Source organism: Gallus gallus, chromosome 4, assembly GCF_016699485.2.
Source record: "Gallus gallus isolate bGalGal1 chromosome 4, bGalGal1.mat.broiler.GRCg7b, whole genome shotgun sequence".
NCBI classification, from domain to species: Eukaryota; Metazoa; Chordata; class Aves; order Galliformes; family Phasianidae; genus Gallus; species Gallus gallus.
This window is the reverse complement of record NC_052535.1, coordinates 33,945,598-33,971,057: the sequence shown is the minus strand read 5'-3', so window position 1 is coordinate 33,971,057 and position 25,460 is coordinate 33,945,598. Positions and strand designations below refer to the sequence as shown.

The following is a 25,460-nucleotide window of genomic DNA, read 5'->3' as shown; positions in this document are numbered from 1 at the left end:
CCTCCCCCGGCCGCCGGCGCTCCGCCCCGTCTCCCGGGGCTCCCCCGTCAGCTCCGGCGGCCCCTCCGCCGGCGACCGCGGCGGGGGCAGGAGGGAGGAGCGAGAGAGGCCGCTCGCTGCCAGCCGCCGGCTCGGAGGGCGGCGGCCGCCCCGGCGGCGCGGTGAGCTCACAAGGGCCGCGCCGCGCCCCGGGCTCTGTGGGGGGGGCACGCGCCGCGCGGACGGCCGGGGCAGCGCGGGCCGCCGCTGCGCGCAGCGAGAGGAAAGGCGGCCGCGCGGGCTTCGTTTTATTCTGGGACGGGGGCCCGCCTCGAAAACCGCATTAAAAACTGCGTTAGATGGGACGCGTGTATCGGCTCTGCTGGAGAGCGGCTGGTCAGGCAGCTGGCTGAGCTACGCCACCACACAGAGCGCGAGGCGCGCGCCCTGAGAGGCAGCGGCGCTCGTGTGGCCGCGGGGTCAGCTCTCGAGTTGAGCGGATGGGGCACGTTGGGTTTTATAGGCCTTTCCCACCCTTAGATACGTGCTTGTACAATACGATGATGGGCTGAAAACAATTCCTCTAAAAGCTAGTTAAGTATTTTTAAAAGTAACATTACAAATAGCCAGATTTCTGGAGTTTTGCCTTGGCAGAAATACCGTTCATTTGAGACACCATTGCTCTCTGCTTTACTGAGGTTATGTGGAGACAAACCCTGGGCCAAACTTAGCACTCATTGCTGTCACTGCAGATTTAAGCTGAAAACATTGGAAATAAGGGAGATCTTCCCTAGAAATACACTTACAGATGCTTCTGAAGCACTTTCTGTACCAGCGACATGTCATTTCCCTTCATTTTTAATTGATAGCAAGAAAAAAGCACAATTGAAGTGGTAGCAAGTTTTCAAACACCTAGAAGCACTTTTCTTAGCAAGTAGGAACTCAGCTTCTGCAGGTGCACAGTGTTCACAAGTCAAGGACACGCCAATAGCACATCACAGTGACAAATCCATTTGAGAGAAAGAAATAAAGGCAAGTGTTGCTAATGAATAAGGGCATTATCTGCATGCGTTTACCTCTATGCCCCTGTGGAGTATTTCCCACACTGTCAGCTCAGAACAGTTTGCAGTTATTTTATTTGGTGTCCCAAACTCAGAGGTTAGGTGGAGGCACTGAAGACCGCTGTCAGAGCGATAGGAAAGCACAGAGCCCTACCCAGTTGCTGGTAGGACAGCACTCCCCTCCTGCTTCCTTTTCCTTGAGCAAACGCTAGGGAGAAGGCAGCAGGTCTGTAGGGCAGCCAGGACATTAGGAACACTGCAGTACCGGCACCTGAAGACCAGGGAAAAGCAGGAAACTGGTTAAGAGGCAGAGGAAAGCTGGGCAGGGGAGCAGTAACATGGTAGCATTACAGAATAGCATCTTTCTTACATCACGGTTTTGCATGGGGAATGACACATGCCCACAGACTATACAAACTTTCCTTCAACACTGTGTAACTTATCATTACAGCCAAGCTGACACAGAACCTGACAGCTTAAGATAAAGAAAGCTCCCTGCCCCACCAACTGTAATTACAATCAACATACACAAAAAGTGTCACAAGACAGATTAAGAATATTAATAAAAGCAGTAGTGTCCCCAAACGTTAGTGGCTCCCAAGCAAAAATACCACACCGAGAATCTTCACTTCAGAATAAAATCTGCTATTTAAAGAGTATCCATTTAAGTTTATATAGCGTTCTAGTAAGACTAGGCTCCATTATTTGGTGCCAAGGTGTCTTTCTGCCACTTAAGGGTGTTGTTGGTTAATAAGAGTAACGCAACACAAAATGATTTATCCTTGCTACAACACAAGCTGAATGGTCACTTTTCAGGGGCATGTTGTTTGGACTTCAGAAGACAAATTACAGAAAGCTCTATCTGACACTGATTAAGCACATTTCAGAGCCTTTCCTTCCAACAACAAAGCCCACTTCCCACTCCATTTGTCCCCCTCACGTTTTGTCAGTCTTAGCATGCTGAGGTGTTACTAGAGCCTTCACTTTTTAGGCAGCACAACTGTGTCGTGGTTGCTGGGTACAGCTGGCAGACTGCAGTCAGACTGACTGCTCCAGTTCCACAGAGCAAGGCACAACAGTTTTCCAGTGTTTTATTTTTCTTTGTATATAAACATCAGCAAGCCTCAGAGATACAAGGCCAGTAACATGCACAGCTATCTGCTCAAAGCAGCCTTTCAGCTTGCATGTGATATTCCCATCTGTCTGAGGGACTGCTGCTGCTGATGAAACCACCTTCTTTTGCCCCTTGAACAACACTCCACTAGCCCAACACTGCCTTCCCCCCACACAGATGGAAGAACAACCATCAATTACTTCTGCACAACTCTACAGTACATTCTGAGCATGTTACAGCACAGGATACCCTTTTTTGGAGTACAGGAACAAGCAGGAAAAAGTTCAGTGAAGCCATGGAGAAGCCTAAATTTAGACTCACAATGATATCTTAATTAGCTGATAGGAGCTGAATGTAGAACAACATGAATGCAGTTACACTGTTTATTATGTAAAGCCTTTATCTTGTACTGTAGATTAACTACTCTTCTTATGCTACAGTGCTAGAAGGAACATTCAGGAATTACAGTGTGACAGTGAGAGTCGCTCTGAATTTGTGTTGACAAGGGAAAAGAACACCACACAACTGTTCTGTAGGATTTTTATTGAAAAACATAAAAGTGAAAAATGATCAAAGTCAATTTTACAGGGAACTTCAGATGTGCAGAATGGCTTACCTGATGCTGGGATTTATTGCAGGAACCTTATTCCAATGGTTTTCTCAAAGCAATTTCTGGATTAAAAATCACATTCTCACAGCATCAAAAATGGTTTGCTAATAATACTTTCTCAGGGCTTACAGAATTTACTTTTAAAAGACAATTTTCCTAAAATTAAGACATTGATACAGCAATATTCCCTCCTTCACAGACCAGCTAACGGCCTCCTGTGTCTGACAACTGGCAGACATGAACCGCAGACATCATTTCTCTCTCTTTTTTTTTTTAAAACCTGAGAAATTCTTTAAATGTTTCTTACCATACTCTCTTATTTGGCAACACTGCTTTAGTTACATAGCAAAGTGTGATTCTTAATTGTTGGAGACCAGTCCTTGACTACTTTCAAAAGCCTTTCTCAGAAACAGGAGTTACATTCATACATATCTGCTTCATTGCATAGTATGCCCTTTTGGAAAGTTCAGCTCATTAATAACATCATCAGAACACTAACCTCAGGATGTCAAGTTCCCATCAGTTGTGTAATTCCTAGTATTGTGCACCTCAGAAATATTTATGTTGGCATGTTACATACATCTGTAGTGTAGAGAAGTTGATTTTTTTTATGCTTAGTCCTGGCCTTATAAAATAATCTTTTCCATTTATCCATGCCCTGTCCCTTGCCACCAATTATCTCCCTTTCCTTCAGAGCTGCAATAGAAACAGGTAAAAGCACATAAATACATTTAAATGTGGCCATCCATGGAGATGTAAAAGATTTGGTGAACAGCTGTCAGCCCTCTTGGAAAACACCCTTAGTTGACAGGTGAGTTTGTATCAACATAACACCTGTAAAACTCTCAGTTCACTATTCAAGTATTTAATTGTAAAATTCAGAGCTTCCATATATAATTCCCAATCTTCCAAAATTCAGTATTTTAAGATTCTGAAACATGCTAGTCACTTTACACTCGCTCCCAGTACAGATAAAAACCAACAATGCCTAATAGAAATGATGATAAAACACTTGCAACAAACAAGGTAACTTCCAACAGAATATCACTTCTTTTGAATTTTCAATGCATTTCAATGTTAATTGCCTTTGGTTTTCACAAATTGTCGCATTCAGTTTTATCTCAACTTATCTGACTAGTAATTCTAACAGTTATCAGCTCTGTCTGCCAGGCTGAAATTCAGGATAATACACTGGAACAAACAGAGCTTTGATTGCCTCGTGCACTATTAAAAACCATTATGGTAACCATGGAAATCAATAAAGCGTATGATTTGAAAGGTTCATAAGTCACGTACCTGAAGAAATACATGGATTTTTCTGTTTGTATCTCTGTAACTTCAGCCATTACAGTACTAAAATCAATACTGAAGTGTTTTGGCTTTCAACTTCCCTGCAAGCTTGCTTTAAAAGAACGATGCAGGACATTACCACTGTATAAGATATGGACAGCTACCACACATAGCTGATTCATGATTACCTTTAATTTCACTTTAATTTGTTGGCATTTTTGATCCCAAAAGAAGCAGCAACAGATGGGATTTACTTAAATGTGTTCCTCATCCTACCTTTTTTTTTTTTTAAACATCAGTTAAAAAAACTTCTGAAAAACAAGAAGCTAATGTGACTGTTTTGATAACCCTTCGTCTCACATATGTTCTGAACACTCTACAATATTATATTGTGTTTTTGCATATCAGCACTGAGTGCATTTTAAAAAGGACTCTCCTGCTTTCAAGGAGATGTTTATAGCACCATATAATCTGCTGTTGATTTAACTGCTTAGAATCAGACTCTTTCTGCCGTTGTTTATCAAGAAAAGTTATTACACTGTTATTCCCTTTAGCAATTTTTTAAAAAAAATCTACTAGAAAAACTTCATCATCCAATTGAATGCATGTAAAAAAATCAATTACTGGACACTCCATGTAGAGTTATTCCAGCTGTGTAAAAACATGAGTCTTCTGGAATGGCACCGTTTAATTTAACAGCAGAAAAATCTAATGGATGCAGTGAATTAAAATGTCTCTCTCACTCTTCATTCAATTTTTAAAAGCTTTTTGCCAAGATTCCAATTCTGCCTCATCCGTTGTAGTTCATTTTCAGTTCATAATAAGAGAAAAATCAGTGACAAACACAAGAGGCAGAGTGCTGGCCAAGCCATGTTAAAATGCAGAAGGAATAGCAAGTGACGAGGAAGCAAGAAGAAAATACGGTAGCTGGAACAAACTGTAAATACACTAAACATAAGACAGTATCTAAGTCCGACAGCAAATTTTATATTCTATCAATATTTAAATTGGTCTGTTTTCAACAGATGCACAATTAAGAATTTACTCAGAATTGATACATAATGCAATAAATTATCAAGTACAGGAACCATTCGTGCACTAACAACCGCTACCATTGCTCTTCACGGGTAAAGCTGAAGCATGTCCGAATGGCACTTGGTTGAAAGGAAAGTAATACTGGGACTTGACCGTTTTTTATATTCGTTACCTACAACATTCAAAGTAACCGACCATCTACTACTTCACATTGCAAGAGGCTTGTTTTCCAAAGATGAGTTCCAATGACCAGAAATACAAATGAGATCGGTTTGAATCCATGATGAAGATTGTTAAACGGTGTATTTCTGAAGAAAGCGGTCAAATGCATCATAAATCGCTTGCCTAAAGCAGGGACAAAGAAGTTAATTGTAGATCACTTGTATATTTTAGTAAAGGACAGACTCTTTCCATTTATTTCAAAATTAAACGTATCATCACAACTTGAAAATAGCATTCAGTAAAAATATGGTATTCTTTTTCCTTCATTTACATCACACTTCGATCTAGTAATATGTTTCGGGACTTAACCAGACTACTTACCACCTTTCACAGGAATGCAAATTTTAATTGAGGATTCTTGTACTAAATGTGTCAAGAAGTATGTCAGACATGCAACACTAATTATTTTTGAGGGTGATGTTTCAAAATAGCAGTAAGCTGGGAGTTCACATATGTTGACCTGGTACATTGCTATTCCTTCCCAATGTTGCTTAGACTTCCTAAATGGGATGTACACTCAGTTGCTAATTTCTTATATTTTAAAATTAACACCACAAGTATTTACCTTTTAAAAACTAAGGAACGGCATGTATATAAATGCATTTCTATAACTGATTTATGTAACAGACTAAAAAGTCGACACCTAGTACTATTAAGGCAAGACTTTGTGTAAGTACTACTCATCTGCAATCAAGCTTATGCTTTACTTCTGGTCTTCAACTAGTTACTCACAGAACACCTGCAAAAAGGCAACAGCCGTGCAACACAATGTAAGAGGTCACTGCTTAGAAAGTACTTTCTAGTATCCAGGGAACAAATGAAGAACTATAGGAAAGCAAGAGTGCTAACAACGACCCTACTGCCAAAGGCTTAGTGAACGATTTGAGATACATTACACATCATTCTCACTCACAGAATAGAATGGTGACATTCTCTAGGATCCAATCATTTGATCTCACAAGCAGTATTTGGTATTTGTTGCTTTAAATATAGACTCATTTGTTAGAAGGGAAGTGATATATCTCAGAAGTATGGTTTTAAGCTCTCAAATATCATTATTACTTCCTGTCTACCTTACCTAAAGAGTCCTTGTTTGAAGAGGTAGGCACTGACATGACCTCCATTCAGATACCTGATTTCACATCCGGGCCAGATTTCTTGCAGACTGCGCACTCCAGTTCGAGGAATATACGCATCCTCCTTAGCTTGCACAACTATGATTAAACTGGGGTCAACTGGAACTAAAGAAAAACAACTCAAAATGGAATTCATCTAAGATTAGAAAATGATAGAAATACTTTAGCTGAAGATTTCTGCTACAGTATGCTCCCAATTACTAAAAAAAATAAAAGCAATTTTTAGTCAAATTATATATATTTTTAATGTCTCTAGCAATATCTAATTTTTGATGCTACAGTAGTGGAAAATTGTCTTTCTCCTTAATGATAAAACTCTATAGCATGCAGATCAGTTCTAAGAGACCTTCCCCCCCACCCAGGGAAAAGATCTAGAAGATATCTGAAATTCACTAGAGTAGACACATTCTGTTATTTTTCTCACAGAGAGGAAAAAAAATAACTTTTGATATTAGAAGTCAGACAGCAAGTGCAGCATGCTCACTTTCTTTCTTATTACTTATCTCCACAATTGCACCGATCTGATTATCAACAGGAATAACGCTAAAATGCTGTTTAGAAAAATAACACCAAAATGGAGTGCAGCACAGAACACCACTCTCTTGACAAGAATACATGTGGTATGGTAGACAGTGACAAACTAAGGCATTTGCAAGTGGAGGGTCACAAAAACTTTAGACCCTTTCGTTTCGTATATAGCAAATAATGAATAGAGGATATACAGCGTTAAGGTAGATCCCCCATGTTTTCCTTCCATTTTCCATGAAATCTGAACGTTAGGTGGATTTCCTGAAGCTCCTCTACAGATACAGCTCAAGCATACCCTGGCAAGGGGTGCATTATCTCCCAGAGCAGCAAGAGACCTGAGAGACAACTGGGACAAAGGACTACATCACCTTAACAAGCTCACTGAGATCACAGATCCTCTTAAGTTTCAAGAAACGTCAGTGCTTTAGCTAAGTGATACCTGGGTAAGCGATGAGATATAAAACAATGTTTGTAATTAGAATAAAGTTTTGATTTTCTTTCTTTCTGTTTTTTCTTTTTTTTTTCCCCATACAGAAATAGCTTCTCAAGTTTTAGAGAAAAACCTTCAGTGTTATGTATCCCAAAACAGAGCAGTGATCTGAGGCATTTTCCAGGTATCTGTTTCAGAGCAGAAATATTTGGCTTTTTTTTTTTTTTTTTTTAATTTTTTTAACTATTTACATTGGCAGAGGGGCACCGAATGCCAGAATTACAAAGCTGAGGTGGCACAGGGTCTCAGAATCAAGACAGCTCTATTAGAAACCTGCCTGAAGTCAAAGCACTTTCTGGGACATGTTTGAGTACTCAGTATATGCATAGCAGAACCATTCTGTCTTAATGGACTGTCTACAAAAGCCATTCAAAATCTTCATCTCGGTTGAACTCCCTCAATCAGTACTAGGAAGAAATCACTTGCCAGCACTCCCTGCAAGCAGACCATTAAAAGTCATTTGTTCTAGACACCAAGAAATTCAGCTTCACCAGATTTAAGACTCACTGGGCTACAATTCCCTCTGTATGCTGTGCTTGTCTTGGGAAACGTTATATTCACCAAACTGCATCATCCCAGAAGGACCAGGGGCTGTTCTTACTGGTCACATTTGTCTTAAGGTATCGCTCAAGTTTAGCTCTCATCTACGTAGGCTGCTTTCTGCCTGAAGATTCTGCCTGAATTTTCTGCCTTATTCTGCCCAATAAGATTTAATTTAATCTGCATGAAAAACCTTACAAGCAGGACACAGCAGATTAATTAGATTTAGATAGTAGTCATATCACACAGACGCTTTGCTCTTTTAAATAACATGAATGTGCACTATCTCATATCTGAAAATAGCCATAGCATGACACCGAAAAAATGTGCACAGATACAAAAAGGCACATTTTCTACTGACTTTATGATAAGTTGGTCGTCAAGAAACAAACCAACTACCAGGAAATTGAGTGTTAAATAGATTTTACAGAACACTCAGAATGCTTTCCACCTAAACTGACAGCAGCTTTGCCCAATTAGAGAATACCTTTCCTTGCAAAGTATTCTAATTCAGTTTTCCCAACTCCACATTGAAACAAATAAATACATACCTGAGAAGTTAGCTACGTGAGTACATTCATCCATTACTCCTTTCATAAACCTTAATGATTCTCTCTGCAAAGTGTCACTCTTTGTTCTATTATTTATCCTGTGTCCCTGTTGGATGGTTAAGTTTTTATTGCTACTGGTTGAAAACGTTTGATTTATGCACTGAATTTTAGGAGCATCTTGCATTAAGAGTCTTTCCGATGAGGCACTTAGAGTACTTCTACTTGTGGCAAAGCTGTGGACAGCTTCTTTAGACTCAGTCTTGTTTGATGAATCAAAGTTGAACATTCTTGAAGTCACATCTATGTCCTCCAAACTATCCACATTGTCAGGGAAGTTTTTAACAAAATCTTGTCCCATCTTGAAAGAATCTGTCTAAACAAAGACAAGTCATTTATTAAGGGACTCCTTTACATCAGCTGGTTAACGTTACTCTTCAAATCAACACAGCGTTCAGTAAAAAGGAGGCAAAGAGCACTGCTTGCAGTACTTGTTATTTTCAGTCTACATGTCACACAGTGAATTAAATCCCAGACACCTTTGGTATTTTAATTCCACATTTGTCAGCTCAAGAAAGTACTTACATGTAGCAATACATGATGTAAACGTTCGTCTCTTTTTAATTCTGTATTAAACTTTGAATTCATGACTGCAGATCAGCAAGCTTACATTTCTGAGCAAATAAATCATAAAAGCTATTGCTTTCCTTGGATTTGTGTCTCTCAAAATAGTAGTAATGTCTTTTTGAAAAAGTATCTGAAAGTCAACAATATATTTTTTTCCACAGATGGGAAGGAAAACAGGCAAGAGCAAGATGTTTCAGGCTACCAGCTTTCCAGATTACAAAGCCATCTACTGGGATGAATTATCTATGCTTTCTATGTTTTGACTGAGTACATTTAACATCGTGGATTACATGAACTTTGTAGTAAGGGATATACTTAACATGAATTATTCAACTAAAATATTAGGCACATGTAAACATTTGCAAATAGTGAAAATAAACTATATACTTACTCCACAGTATTCAAGCATTTGAATGATTTCTTCTTCGTAAACAGTTTGTGTATAATACTGTTTCTCAAGCTCTCTCCAGTTCACTGCTTTACTCAACACACCCTGAAGTTATAAACACAAGTGTCTAGTACACAAGCAAGAGCCAAAGACTATTCTAAAATAATGACATGCAGAGAAAATTGATTTGTTCCTGTGATTTGATTTTTCCAGTGCAGTTCTGGCTTAAGTCTCCAGACAACGCTTAGAATTACTGGAAGCTTTTAAGCACGCATTGTAAGCAAACACACAGGACATGGAAATACATTTCTCCCTAAAAAAATAAAAATAAAAATAAAAATAAAAAAACAAAACCCACACATTTAGACAGAACTAAGCCAGAGATGACTGTGAATGTCAGTCTATTAAATCACTTACCCCAGTAGAAGTAGCGAAAACAGTTACAACATTATCATCCAGCTATTTAAGCCAGGCTTTGATCAGAAAAAGCACATTTTCAGTTTCCTTCCTCACCGTTCCACGTTCAGGTAAGGACTCCAATCACTGTGTCACAAATCAGCCCTTGCCCTTCATTCAGGACATGACGCAGTGAAGTAGCGCAAAGCTACCTTCCCATCACTTTGTATATCCTAAGCTTTTTGCCGCTAGTTACTAATAAAGGCCAGAGGGCGATGAAACGCCTAACTGAAAAGGCTAATGTAGCCAACCCAAACATTTTACCTCATGTATCTGATTACACATCAGTATATTAATATAAAAATATCGGTCAATTACCGTAGTAAAGACTGCAGAGGCTGTTGACCACGAAAGACATGGAATCAATGGCAATGGTTTAGGCCAATTCGTCACTGCCAGAGAAGCCATCTAGAATCAAACACAGTTATTATATATATTAATACTAAATTCATAATATTTTTGAAGGTATTTTAAGGATTAAGGAATTTTAAGAAAGGGACAGAAGCATCACGTAGATATGTTACAATAGTCAGAAAGCCAGATATCTTTGTCCTTAGTTCCAGCTCTCTCCATAATTAGAACTGAATTAATGCTACTTCCTTTCAGTTACAAAATACATTCTAAAGACTGTTTTAAATTTAAGTTAGGGTGAGTCAAAAACGTATGCTTCTGGACTAAAGAAAAATATTCCAGAAGAGTTTCCAAGCTTACTTTTTCCAATCTTGCCTCTTGCTATACTCATGCTGCATATGACGAGAGGTATGGGATACAGCACTCTGTCATTCCTACAGTATTCACATAGAAGCCTACAAAGTAGCCTGCAGCTAGTGGTGGACACATCAGTTTAATAGTTACAACCCAGTTTATAAATAAGGCAGGGGAGACAGGTTTAACACAGACGTTGTCTCAACGGGATGATATTTATGTGAATGTAAGGTATTTTATAAGCATATGACATTTAGAGTCATAAAACTGTGCTTTGGAGGAAGATTATTTTTCTTTCAGTAGACACTATCGTTACCATTATCTACTTAGTTCTTGACAAGAAATAAACAGAAAAGGATCAGCAAAATGGAGGCGTGTTGTTTTAATTGGCTTTTTATACACGTATCTCAGAGCAACATGCATCTATGGAGACAAAACCATTAATACTGTGCATTAGGATTTCTAGCATCTTACTACAAATACACTGCCATTTGAGTTGGAAGTCACACACAGAACGTTACCCACCGCGCCCCGGAAATCCTCTAATCAACATCAGAAATGAGGACAAAAGTTGAGAACAGACCCAACACCAAAAGACACGTAAGTTATGGTACCTCTGTAGAGAGAATGCATTTCACTCAATGCATTCAAAAGCAACTTTAAGAAGAATGGAGGAAAGGGGGTCAAACAAGCAACTGATCAATATAGACCTTCTTTCAAAAAAAGACTTTTTCCCCACTGGGAAAACAAAAACAACTATGAGAGAAGATACGCATATGAAGCCTCTGAAGAGATGGCTGACAAAGGCCACTATGATTTGTCAGTATTTATCAAGGATTATACCAATTCAGCACTATTGAGCATGAGAATTGCTGACAATTTTTCTCATGACTGTAAATGTTTATTTTTAAAGGACTTCAGAGAGGAACACTATAAAACAAATTATTTCCACGTGCTAAATGATCAAATGAGAAGTTAAAAAAAAATTACTGAACAGGAAATATAAAAGCTTACATGTCCTCCCATGGATATTCCAGTCATCCCTAGCGGTCCATAGCCTTCTCTCTCTAGCCAGTGCAAAAGAGCTGCCGATTCTAGAACAAGAGCTCCTCCCATCACAAACAGGTCCGAGACATTTTTTAAACATGACCGTCTTTTCTCCCCAGAAAAGGAAAAGACAGGATTTATTTTCTAAGATTAGATTTTGACAACTGTCAACATTCTATACATATTTCTAGACAAAGCCTCATCACATTCCCAGAGAATCTTGGATCTTAACTCCTGTTGATTCAACAGAAGAAGTAAGCTCTGGCACTTTTTCTAAACAAGGACTAGGAACAGACACCTGCTAATCTTCTAACATCACTCACCACCTGGTCGTTTAGAAACAAGTATTAGCAACATTAGAATCTCATTAGCAGTAATCTTCTGTGCTGTCAAGTTATAATGGGTATTTTAGAAATAGAATCAGAGCAGTTCAATCCTAGACATACACTATCTTAAATGCAAAAAAAAAAATCCTTTTTTTTTCTTCTCCTCCTCTTATTTACCTGTTTCATATCACTGAAAAATTGCACACAACATTTGATGAGCAATCAGTATGCCAGCTTTGGAAGAACCCAGCAGTGTCACTGAAAGACTGAAATTGTAAAGTGGGAAGTTTGTCACGGTACTGAGAAATTCATGTAGTGTACTCTAAAGCATCAAAACAGAGGAAACAAAAAGGAGAAAGCTATTCAGCTGAACCATCAGAGGAACTCTCACAAAACAAAAGTATTTTACAGAGCCATTAACACACCTCTAATAAAGAGAAATATACTGTGCTAGTCACAGGAGAAATGAATGTAGTCGTTGCAGACCAGTATTCAAAGACTAACGTAATTCTTTCTGACAGCTCTGTTATGAAAGATTCATCAGTCCTCCATAGCTGCTGTATTTACTAAGCACTGTTACTACTGCATTAACTAAAAACACTGCTGCTGCTTTGTAAACTTGTATCGAAGATTGACAGTTATTGCTTGGGGTATTTGACTGAGCACTTGCCTTTCAGAGAATCCTTGTCTACATCATTCATATACTAAGCTGTCAAGCTAGGACAATAGAAAAAGGAGTTAGAAATATCCTCACCAAATTACTTTTCTGCATCAATTACTTAACTACAAGGAAGAAAATAAACCAAACAAACCTTGACCTATTCCAGCACACACACTCTCGTCCCTTTCCTATAATCTTATACTTCTAAATGCAATAATATATATTTATTTTAGAACAAGTGTTTTTCCTATTAAAAAAGTAGTTTTATAACAATCAGCTGGCATTTTGGTGTCTTGTTTTTACCTTTAAAAAAGTGGTTCTTATGTGAAAATAAAGTTCTGCATCTGCTTTAAAATAAACTTAAAAACCATTTCTGGACTTAAAATCTTCCGAATACCGAATATTGCATACTTTTAAACAGGCTAACAAACAAGCAACATCAACATTCCTTATGCCTTACTGTGGTCCTTTTCAAATACGTACGAAAAGGTAAAACTGAGCTACAAAAATAACAAGATAAGCTATCTGAACAAAGGTAACTCATACTTGACTGAAATAATTGCAGCATGCAGACACATACAGTAGCTGATCAGGAAAACAAACGGTTACTTGCTTGCATTCACACTCATCTCATTCTTACACTGCAAGGCCATCTTATGCAAACTTTCCCAATCACAGTGATCTCTTAACACAAACAGAAGTAAAGTAGCCCAGCAAAGGCTGACAGTTTTATGTTAACAGGATGTTTGGGATTTTATTTTTCTCCCTAAGCTCACAAAGTCTATATTCATATGAGCTTCCCAAGGGAGAAAAAAAAAAAAAAGCTGTATTTTGAAAAGACTGTATTGTGCAATACTTACATTTGATCCTTGGGTTTTCTGCAGCCATGTAGAAGTCTCAAGTTAAAGAAAGTAAGAATTGTCTACATAAAAATTGGCGATTAAAATAAAATAAATAAATAAATCACACACATAAATAGCACATCAATTAATTAAGATATGGAATTTAAATTCCAAATGTTTAACTGGAACTAAATCACATTGAATACAATTTGATTATGTAATTTATAACGTTAGGTTTTACTTCTATCAGGTATGCGGGTATAAAGAAAGTATAACCTGAGATTCTATTTAATGAAACGAGGTAACGTTGTTACAAAAGTTGCTGATGAGTTGATGAAAACTTTTTTATTCTGAAACAGATCTCAAATGCCAAGATTAAGTTTCTCAAAAGCATGTGAAGCTGTAAAGGGTCGCATATGAAAATGGAAAGCAAAGGAAATAACGTATTTTTCCATCATTAATATGTCCAGAAGTCATGCAGTATGATGCAGAATGAATGCATCGTTTTCACTCTGCCATGACTACACTAATCAATCACATTAGTAACCTTGATGATGAATGTTAGAATAGATTAACACCAGAACTTTTACTCTGATGACTACACTAAGAAGTTGTAGAAGACGCCCTCAGAAAAATCAGAATGTGTAATAGCAGCACGTTATAACAGTATAACGTGCAAAGTTCCACCCTGTGTCCCATTCAGTGGGTTCCTACCCTGTGGAGAAAACACTGAGAACTGCCTAAGAATCCTGTTTTCTACAAAAGGATATAATAAGGATTTTCAAGCAATAGGGAAGCCATACAGGCTTCTTTAATCATCGGACGAGCCATTAACGTGCGTCTCCTCCAGAAGTGCTGAAGATAAGATGCATAATCATAATAAGATAAAATCCAAACGTTTATTTTCTCACTGATTCGTTTTACATTTTACTTACGTGATCCCCAGTGCCTGCTAAATGAATGCATACAGGTCTGTGCTTGCTATTCCATCTTCTGGGTGTTATGAACTGAAACCTACGAGAAACAAACATTACAGTAAAGTCAGAGTATCTGTTGCTTCATATAAATAAGTTTAAAAATCAACCAAACAAAACCCAACACACACTGTGACACACTCAGGCAAATTGTTGATACAGCAGTACCATTCTTCATAAACACATCCAGCAAAGAAAGGAGTCCAAAAGTATGACAGTATAAATTCCAGACACCAAAAGGAGTCAAGCGGAAAGATCATGCTCCTAAAACAGACCACTACCTCATCATCACAATTCAAATTTTGCAGAGTGGAGCAGTGGAACTTCAGAGAGAGAGCTGCCTGAACATGTATGCCTAGCTCTCCTTGGCAATAGTGCTATTTTTCTCCTGAGGGTACAACAGCTGAAATTGAAGAATAAGATGAGCAAAATGTTTACATTAAAATGAAATGTTTGTGGGTTTTTTAAACTATTCACATGAAACAATCTTATACACCCAACGTTTAATGTCTTCTGCTGCTACACAGCAGTTAGTTACAGTAAAGGTATTGGGAGGAAAAAAAAATCATTTCTAAGGCACCAATACTTTCTCCACAAGATGGAGCACAACCCTGCAACTGAATTACATTCAGGAGAAAACAAACAAACAAACAACAAAGTGATGCATGACAATCTTAAGGGATATTTCAAAACTTTAAGAATACTGCCCAATGCAATAGCATAATATAACCTCTCAGTGAAAAGGAACACATAAGAAAGCAGGCAGTATACTAGATTTTCAGCTATGGTACTAATTAGGGATGCTTCAACTTGTATGTTCAGCCTTGGGAAAAAGCTCAGGAAAATAAAAAAATCTGTCATGAAAGTTTAGCTCAAAACTAAAAGCAAACACATTATGTTCTCCCTTTCTCAACTCTAAAGCAGTGTTAGTGTCAAAATAGCAAAAGTGTAATCTAATACCTTGACTATTACAGATCATTAAGCTTTCTGAATTGGTACTTGGTTGGTTTTTTGGCTTGGCAAGAGAAAAAGTGTAACAGATTCTCTTGCTGCAATTATATTCACTTATTTCTGTACACAGACAGTAATTTTTTAATGGAATTTGAATGGTTCCTTCAAATACAATGTAAGGAGTTTCTTTTATATAAACAGTTTCTCTTGCTCTGTATAAAACAAACAGCTCCTGTCCAAGCTCTAGTAACCTTGACTTCCAGCATCATTTTTGTTTGGAAAACAAACACATTCCATAGTTTAGAGCAATATGATTTCTACACTCCAAAACAAACCAACCAACCAACCCCACAAGACTTCAAAACCAAAGCCTGTGACTAGCAGAGCCACATAGTCCCAGCTTTTAACTTTTCTTACTGTGGCTTAAGCTTTTCATAAAGAGTTATGTCATTCACTTTCAGCTTAGATTAGACTTAAGAGTTTTCCACGTTATTACTAGTAATAACAGAAGCTCTCTTCCAGTCATAGATAAATACTCATATAATTACACCAAAACTTCCATCTCTTGTAATGCTTTTTTCCTGGCTTCAGAACATAATCAATCAATCTTTCTCAAATATGACCGTACACTTTGGAATAAAGCACCCTATCAAAGTATGTTATCCACATAGATTAAACTTTCACACAAATAAGATTATTTGCAACTTTGAGGTCAAAACATATTCCAACATATTAGCTGGAAAAAAAAAAAGGCAGTTTATTTTGGAGGTAATCGGTATAGTGATATATTGGCTTCATGGTAAAACTGCTGATGTATCATTTTTATTTCCCTCCAGTACGAGATTCAGAAAGGAAATAGCACTTGATTTCTCCTACCTGGCTACAAGAGACTCAACAGGCAGAATACCCGGAACATAATGAGCTAAAGGGGAAATGAAGTGCCCCTCAAGGATTTTACAGTCTGATTGTTCCTCAACCTGCAGAGGGAATGATACATATCTATCAACACAGCCAAATATTTTCTTTTTTCCTTATAAACGACCTATTATAGAACCAAGTAATAAACATAAGATGTGCCGCTCTAATAGCATATGCTTCAATAACATATACCGTGTTTTGAGCCTCCTTTGAGCTCCAGCAATTAAAATCTGATGCTCCCCACTCCCAGTTATTGAATGGCTGAGAAAAAAAATGAAAATTTATCTGTACAACCACTACTTGAATCTTCCAGCTTACTTCAGTTCCATTAATAACAAATGTGACCACCCAGACTCCTATCCCTTCTAATCAAGCTTCGGTTTTCTGCCATTGCCTCCTAATTTTACTCACAGTGGCTTAAAAATTAATTGTGAAGTTTATTCATTTCACTTCAATGGTGAAAGCATTTAGCTTGCCACAGAACTGATCACTAGAGTATTTATTTGACTTTAGAACTATTGGCTATTCACACTTCGACTGAAAAGTCTTCAGGGCAAGGATTGCTTATGTCTGCATCTTGCTTGAAAGCATAGGGCCTCCTTTCCCTAACCAGTCTGAAAATTCACACTACATTTGTTTTGCCACTGCAGTATTATTACATCCTTCACAGAAAAATTCTAGCATCCTTTTCTTGGTAAGAGAGCAGCAGGGACCACACGTGAAGTTACTTAATGCCACCAGCAAGGAAATCATTGATGAGCAAAAGGGAGTATCATCAGGGGTGTGTTATCATCCTATGTATACAGAGTCCCTAAATCAAGTTCCCAGCTGCCAGTCCCAGCAGCAAAACATCCTGTAATGACATCAGGAAAATACAGATTCATACGTATCAAAATTCAATAATTCCACTCTTTAAAATCAGCCTGGAAGGGACTAAGTTTATTTCACATTTATATACCATTAGGCAAATAAATTTAGTTAAACTGTATCCCTTGCATTTACATACCTTGTCAATAAATACTGGGTAATCTTTTGAAACCAGTGTCTGGCATTTTTCCCTGTTTCCAATAATCTTTCTGAATTCAAATATTCTGTTGAACAGAAACAAGTAAAGAAAAGATTCATTTTTTAGTCTAACCATATATATACACACACACACACACACACACACACACGTATATATAGAAAAATATTAAACTGCATTTACAGATCAATCAGACTATGATGGCATAAGTCTGTAAGAACATTTTTAAGTTAAAAAAAAGAAAAAAAAGAACATGTTCACATGTATTGCTACAGCTTACACAGCTTTTAAATAGTATTTTAAACCTGACATGTAAAAAACTAATGTCATTTTTTAGAGCTGAATTAAGACACTGGAACCCCCTACTGTTACATACCCTTGAAGACATACTGGGGAGATATGGACAGAACGGATAGAAGGTAAAACTGCCAACATCAAACTGTCAATGGCTCAAGGTGTGACTGCCACAAGTCACTAGCCATATTCAGTGAATTTCACAAATGACACAAACTGGAGTGTGAGCTTGATAGCTGGATACCTTTCAAAGCCACCCGGACAAGCTGGAAGAACAAGTCAACAAACACCCTAAAGCTCAACAATCCAACTGCCAAGTCTTGCACCTAGTTCTGTGCAACAATATAAGCTAGGAACCACCCGGCCAGGTAGCAGCTCTGCAGGAAAGAGCATATGGCTTCTGGTACGAGTTTGCAGCATGGCTTTGCAGCTCTGCAGACCACTGATACCCCCTCAGCATTAAGCAAAAAGGGCAGAGAGTCAAATGAAGAGACCATCTACTCAGCACTCACGAAATCACATCTGGAATAGTGAGCCCAGTTTTGGGCCCGCTGAACTGAAGAAACTGAGTATGCATTGCGGGGGGGAAGGGAAAGCTCAGGGGCAAATCCAGCCGCTTCCTTAAACGGGCTACAATGTATTGCAGAAGATGAAACAAAACTCATTACAGAGGTAGAGGGTGAGAGGGCAAGAAGCAACGGTTGTGAGTTGCAACATTAAAAAAAACACTGTTGAAACAATGAAATACTTTTTCACAATGGTACTATTTAAGCACTTGCTAACCTAACACCCAGGGAAACTGAAATCTCTATCCTCAAGTGACTTCAAACTCAACACCAGGAGGTGCTGTGTGACTTGAAAGAACTACAAGGCTAGCTTGGCTTTGAGTAGGTGTTGGGACAAGACACCCTCAATATATCTCATAACCTTAAGTACTCTATGCTAGGAGTCACTATTTAGTTCTTATGTCTCTAAGTACATGCAAAGATATCACCTGATTGAACTAAAACAGCAGATTTGGATGGCCAGTACAGAAGAATGGTACAACAGGAACAACCCATTCACCTCCCTAAAAGCAAAGAAAGCCACCATACAAAGCAGTTTATCACCACAACAAAAATAGCTGTACTGTATACCCTGTTTTTCTTACGCAGAACATAACACTAAATATTTCTAAGATATTTCTATAATAAGATATTTCTATAATATTTCTATTACTAAACCTATTGAAAGGAAAACCTTTTACATGTTGAGGAATTCTAACTCTTGTTAATGATCTGAGGGTGAAGAATTAGGATACAGGTCATCACATCAAGGGCACGCTCAGCAAACCTTCAGATTACCTCTAAGTAAGATAGTCAGTGACATCAATCAATCTCAGTTAATGCTAAGAAATCTCATAAATTATTCAAATGGGTTTTCAGAGTGAAAACAAACAAACGCTATCACTGTTTCCAGCATGATCTGCATGCTAGGGAGTGGTACTCCCTCATCCCGCTGGCTGGTGTGAGGAGGCAGGAGGCAATGTTCTTTCATCTGGGTGAAGCCAGGCTGCCAGGGAACAGCTCATCTTTCCACCCAGGGATAGCACATAGAAAAAGTTGTTCTTCCTCTTTTCAAACCAGCAGGCCAGCGAGCCTATCCCATGTATTGCTTCAATTTCACGCAATTCCTCCAGCTCGTGAAAAGGGAGAGCTGTAGCTGATACCATCACGACTAGCAGCAAAGCTGCCTTACTGCTGTTTGACATTAGTGATTACCCTTACAGACCCCTTACAGCTAACAGCAGAATTAGTCAGAAGTTACCCCATACAGTAAGTAGAAGGAAAAGATGCGGAGAAGGGTTAGTGAAACATAATTAAGCCCTCCAACCTAAAAGTTCTCATTTAGGGGGTTTGATAAACACCCTATGCCAGATAAACATGCACAACATTCAATACAGAAATGCTGCAGTCACAACCAAGTGAAGCACACATTTTTGCTTATTCTAACAGAAATAAACTGCAATAACATTTTAGAAATTCAACATGTTTGTTTTGCAGGAAACTGCTACTTGAGATAAATCAACTAAGGGGTGAGGTTTAAAAAACAAACACCCTGCGTGACTCCCCCATTATCCACAGCAAAGTTTCTGTTACAAGTTTTCTTCACTGATTTTCAAATATGAACAAACTAGCTTATGCAATAGAGATTTATCATTTCCTATTCGTATACTACATGATACAGAATATATTCAGTCACTTAACAGTGAAGACAGAAAAAATTAAGATATGCAGGTGTTTAATTTCCAGGCGTTACTCACAATTTGAAAAAAAAAATCTGCACGTTTAGAAATTAAATGGTAATTCTCTTATTTCACAGAATCACAGAATGGCCTGGGTTGAAAAGGACCACAGTGACCATTGAGTTTCAACCCCCCTGCTATGTGCAGGGTCACCAACCACCAGACCAGGCTGCCCAGAGCCACATCCAGCCTGGCCTTGAATGCCTCCAGGGATGGGGCATCCACAGCCTCCTTGAGCAACCTGTTCCAGTGCGTCACCACCCTCTGAGTGAAAAACTTCCTCCTAATATCTAACCTAAACCTCCCCTGTCTCAGTTTAAAACCATTCCCTCTTGTCCTATCACTATCCACCCTTGTAAACAGCCATTATTTTAAAGACATCAAAGAAGAATCACAGAATCATAGGGGTTGGAAGGGACCTCTGGAGATCAAGTCCAACCCTCTCTCTATAGTAGGTTACACAGAAAAGCTTCCAGATGGGTCTTGAATATCTCCAAAGAAGGAGATCACGACCACTTTGGATAGCCTGATCCAGTGCTCTGTCCCCCTCAAAAAAAAGTTTTTTCTCATACTGAGATGGAACTCCCTGTGCTCCAGATCACCCCACTGCCCCTTGCCTGTCTCTAGGCACCACCTACAAGTGCCCAGCCTCATGCTCTTGACAATTGCCCTTTACATACTTCTAAGTGCCGATAATATCTCCTCTTAGAAAATGAGTTTACTGCTTTGGGGATGAGAGCCATTTCTGAATACACCTTACCCTTCTAAAAGGCACTGTTATTCGGTATTACAGAAAGTTAGCAAGATCATCTTCACGTTAAACACAACAATTCCACTGGAAAGATTTGGCTAGTTTTCTTCTTGGTCGAGACTTCTAAGAGCCACTACTTCAAATGGGTTATTTTATATGCATAAGTGAAAAATGTGATTGGACACGCACATTCTCTCAAGAAAATCCTTTAAACAGAAAAGCATTTAAGAGATTCCTTTAAGACTTCTAAATCCAGTTACTCCCTCAGTATGGAAATACACGATACCCTGACCAAAACAAACTTCAGCATAACTTCTTAAAAAAGAATACAGAAGAGCACCAATATTTTGTTTTGTTTCCTTGTAATATAAAGGACAGATTGTACTATTATTATTTTTTTAAACAAGTCACCTCTTCAGATCCTCTGGCTTTCCCCATCCTCTGATGAAGAGTTTAGTGAGGAGAAGCTTTCTGTACAAGACATCTAATTTACTTACACCCATTAGCAGCAAACAGACATCTAGAAAAAAGAACAGGCAAAAACAAGGCAGTTAAAGGGGTTAACTTGAGGTGCAAGTTCATTGCTTATTATTCTAAGTTGGTTCTTATTCTGGCACCTGTTTCAATGAAAAGCCATACCACTCTATTACAAGGAAGTTAACCTTGATACTTAGGTCAATTCTTTTCCTTTTAAACAAAGCATAAAGGCAGTTAACACAAATTCTGCCTTGGCTTTAAAAAAAAAACAAAAGTGGAATGTAGCAGTGGGAATTTGACACACCCAAAAAAACCAGAAAGTTATCACATTATTGAGGAAAAGATTACAGAAGAAGCACATGAGGTCGTAGTACTACACCTGCAGCCAGTTCTAAGTGTATTTTACTTAGACCAATAAGAAGAGCGGTGCTGATCTCTGTCCTCTGTCAATACAGTGATAATGGCAAAAACTTTTCAATCTAAATGAGTTTCCATCAGCGCGTCTCAGAATGGAAACCAAATTCTTCCTTTATCCCTTCCTTTCCAATTTTCCCCAACTCATTTCTTATGGTTTTGAAAACAAAGCTCTCACTCCTTTCAGAGAACAAAAAATAAGAAAAGAAACCACACCATCAAAATCCTTTCACCTGTATCATTTTTTTAATCAGGAAATACATGAGCTCAAGTGGCCTAAAACCTTGTTGGCTTTAGTTGTAACTCAGTCTTACTTTCAAAGCAATACTTACTGAAGTGAGCTTGGAGCCACCACTGTGCTCTTCCAATAAGGAAGGAAAACAGACAGACAAGAACGATCTGGTTTCTTGATCAGCAGGATACAGGTTATTCAATGAAAATGAGCTCCACGGTCTGCCCTACACCTAAAACAACAAAAAAAGATAATATTTTTAATTATATTTTATATAATTTATATAAAATATATAATATAAGATATATTTTATATAATAAAAGACTTGGTTAATAAGCTGCCTTCATCTACCTTCTAATTTTTCCAGATGCCTCTATACCAAAAGACCTGAATAACATCATAATACCCCCCAAAAAAGTGTGATTTAATTCACATTTTTTCATGCTAATTCCAATTAAATTTATTCACCTGTATTTCCATACAGTCATTCTGAACTTGTCTGAACGTAATGAGTTGAAAGTGTTGTTAGCTTAATACGTTCCCTTGCACTTCTAAAAAAAATAATCAACACTTAATACATCATTAAGACTCAAGATACCAAAAAATAAGCAAAAAAGCTTTAATGCTTATCAGAAGTTACTAATGAAATAGAAATTATAGACAGGGTACTTCAGTGCTAAAACAAGCATCCTAGAAAACCATACTCAGTCATTATATGACAAATAAAAACATGTTAGCACCAGAAACTTTGATTTTAGTAGTGCAGAAGGCATTAGGTGTTACTCCATCAGCCCGTCTCTAATTGCTGATTCATATCTGCCTGCTCGAGAAGAATAAATTACTTTGGTATTGAAATATGCACACAAGAAATTCCCAAACAATATGAAGTTATGCAATGTAAGCTATGAACCAACATAAATACAACAAAACAGGTGTTGGTAGCTGGTATCAACCTCAAGTGACATATTATTTTGGTATCAAAACAAATAGGAGGGGAAAGACAGGGAGGAAACTTCTGCCATAGACACTCCACCACACCAAGCTTTTTGCAAAGAGATCTGTATACATCTATCTTCTTCTCAACTCAAAAAAAACCACTGAAAATTGGCTCTTAAAATACTAGCTACCTTTTGATTGTAATGAAGAAATAAAGACCTTGCCCAGTCCTCCTGCTCTTTTTCACACAGTAAATATTTTCTGGTACCAGAAAAGCAAAGGAAAACCAGCACCCCGCAACCTTGCGTACTCTTGTCTGAAAAAAAAGTTCCCACCTACAGTCTTCAATTCAAACTTTCCTGGGAAAAGACCCCAAAGACCACCACCTTACTCCTGGCAGAATCTACCAAGGCACAGCAAACCCGCTGTCAGAAATACGGTGGAAAATGGGAAGCAATAGCTTAGCTTTGGAGTTGGCCAGCAATATACTGTAGTGATATACTGTCACAGGGGAGTTGCAACTTGATCCTTGGGATCCTTTCCCACCCAAGCCATTCTATGACTCTGGAGACACCCACCAACCTCCCACGTGCTGTGGAGATGTCAAACAGCACTGCTTCCAGCCTCCGCAGGGCACCTCTGCTGCTCGGAGCAGGGAGGCAGCTTGGGAGCTTCCTGATGCTGGGAGAGAACAGGGGGCAGTGAGGGACAGTCAGCCTGAGAGGGTGTCCTGCAGGCTGGGAAGGACAGCCCCGAGTAAATACATGCAGAACAATCTGTGAGATGTGCTAACCCTAGAATAGCAGTTACATCACTGCACTGCTCACCAGCAATCGTGATAGGAGTCTGAATGAATGCCTTGAAGGCTGGCGAAGCACCCTGGAGATTTTTAAATTCTTTCCAAAATAAAAGCCAAATGAGAGTGGAAAAAATGACGAGGAGGATTTAGCCATGAGTGCAGAGGCTGGCATGAGATCTCCGTTACCACAAAGGAGTGCCAAGGTTCCTAGACAAGTACATTATATTCAAATGGAACATTGGCTGAGATGAACGGGTCGTCTCATTCTTTATTCTACTTCATTGATTAAATGAAGACACGTAAGTAATTCAGGATATTTCAATAACAACGCTTCAAGATTAAGCTACTACTGGAAAGAGTGCAGAAAACACTAAAAGAACAATTCAAAGGGTGCAAAGAACGTTGTACGGAACGTCTCAGAAATACCACTGAAATAAAATAGGACAGCCCCTATGTGTTTATGACAGTAACCAATGGGTGGGACAAAACTTCAGCCACTGCCCATCCATGCCTACGGGGAAAGAGGAATACAGATTCCTCTCCTGTCACAAGTGGCAAATGCTGTTGATGGGGCTAAAGATTTATTACTACAGAGTTTAAGATCAAAGGAACAATCACAGAATCATAGAATGGTTTGGGCTGGAAGGGACCTTTAAGACCATCTCATTCCAACCCCCTGCTGTACGGACACCTCCCATACACCAGGCTGCTCACAGCCCCATCCAGCCTGGCCTTGAACGCTTCCAGGGAGGGGGCATCAAGATCCCTTTGAAAGCATCACGGTTTTGTAATTTTGCTATTGGTATTCCACATCATAACATCACGGACAAAAGAGAAGAAGAACTACGCATCCCATAGCAAAATGACAAACCCGTGACAGAAAGTCAGGTCAGTTGGAAATCACGACCTGAGGACGATGCTGCACAGTTCTGCAGGCCAAGAGCCAGCAGCTGTGTTCTGAGCGTACAGCCAGGGCACTGCTGACACAGGAAGCTTCACATAACTGCATTTCGAAACTGAAATTGTAGCAGAGATTCAGACACGTTAATAAGCGGCCTGCTAAAATATCCTTTCATTTTAAAACATTATCTTTCAAAGAAAGCAACAAGAAAGCCTAGATATACTATACCTATAAAACTACAGGCTAGATTCGTTTCTGAAAGACTTACTGTGAGCCCTGAACTTTTCCCGGCCGTATTACTTCAATAAATAAACAAAAATCTCCCTTCCAACTGAGGTCACGCTCCCCCCAGCAGCAGAAAAACGCCTTCAAGAGCAGTAAACGATGAATTCCTCACAGCGACGAGTCACAAACGAGCCGCACAGAGATCTCTCCCGACTGCATGCAGAGCAGCGCGAGGTAAACAAAGCGGCCTAAGCCAGAGGCACTCCGGCTGCCGCCTGTGCTGTTTCGTCCAGCCCACGCGCGGGGCCCGAAGAAGGGCGGCCCGCAGGCGCCCACCACCGCCCGGCGGCTCAAAGTCCTCCGAGCGCCGGACGGGAGCGGCGCTGAGCGCAGCGAGGAGGCACCTCGCCCTGAGGCACGGCGGGGACGCCCGCCGCGTGGAAACCGCCAACTTCCCCCTGCCCGTCCCCTTCCCGCGAAGGTCACTCACCCAACAGCACGGCGCTGCCCGCGCTCCTCCCGCTACCGCTGGGGCGCCGCGTGAGGAGGGATGGAGCGAGGCGGGGTCGGCGGAGCGCGCAGGCGCCCGGCGGGCACCCAGCTTGAGGCGACTCTCCCCGCCCCGCCGCTCGCCGTTGGCGCCCTGGGGAGCGGGGGCGGAACGCGCCCTCTGGC

At 39.4% G+C, this 25,460-nt stretch overlaps 1 protein-coding gene and 1 long non-coding RNA gene across 11 annotated transcripts; one reads left to right on the top strand and one right to left on the bottom strand.

Annotated features, from left to right (window-relative positions):
• Positions 1 to 203: 203 nt before the first annotated feature.
• LOC121110747 lies at positions 204 to 9,574 on the top strand. Its single transcript, XR_006939255.1, has 3 exons — positions 204 to 7,390; positions 7,510 to 7,589; positions 9,342 to 9,574. It is a non-coding gene; the product is annotated as an uncharacterized LOC121110747 (long non-coding RNA).
• On the bottom strand, positions 2,681 to 25,333 carry ABHD18 (abhydrolase domain containing 18). Of its 10 annotated transcripts, none has more exons than XM_015276192.4 (15): positions 24,829 to 25,333; positions 22,393 to 22,475; positions 22,025 to 22,156; positions 21,213 to 21,321; positions 17,455 to 17,539; positions 16,407 to 16,507; positions 14,541 to 14,619; positions 14,376 to 14,460; positions 13,624 to 13,651; positions 11,744 to 11,882; positions 10,343 to 10,432; positions 9,572 to 9,673; positions 8,557 to 8,929; positions 6,390 to 6,552; positions 2,681 to 5,434 (listed from the first exon to the last, which is right to left on the bottom strand). In XM_015276192.4, exons 4-15 carry the CDS (start codon positions 21,302 to 21,304, stop codon positions 5,383 to 5,385), a joined length of 1,389 nt encoding a protein of 462 aa, XP_015131678.1. In that variant the 5' UTR covers positions 21,305 to 21,321; positions 22,025 to 22,156; positions 22,393 to 22,475; positions 24,829 to 25,333; the 3' UTR covers positions 2,681 to 5,382. The 10 variants fall into 10 exon arrangements, with proteins under 10 accessions (XP_015131678.1, XP_015131677.1, XP_015131676.1 ...); XM_015276191.4 differs by having other exon boundaries at positions 25,276 to 25,333; XM_015276190.4 differs by lacking the exon at positions 22,393 to 22,475.
• Between the last annotated feature and the right edge of the window lie 127 nt (positions 25,334 to 25,460).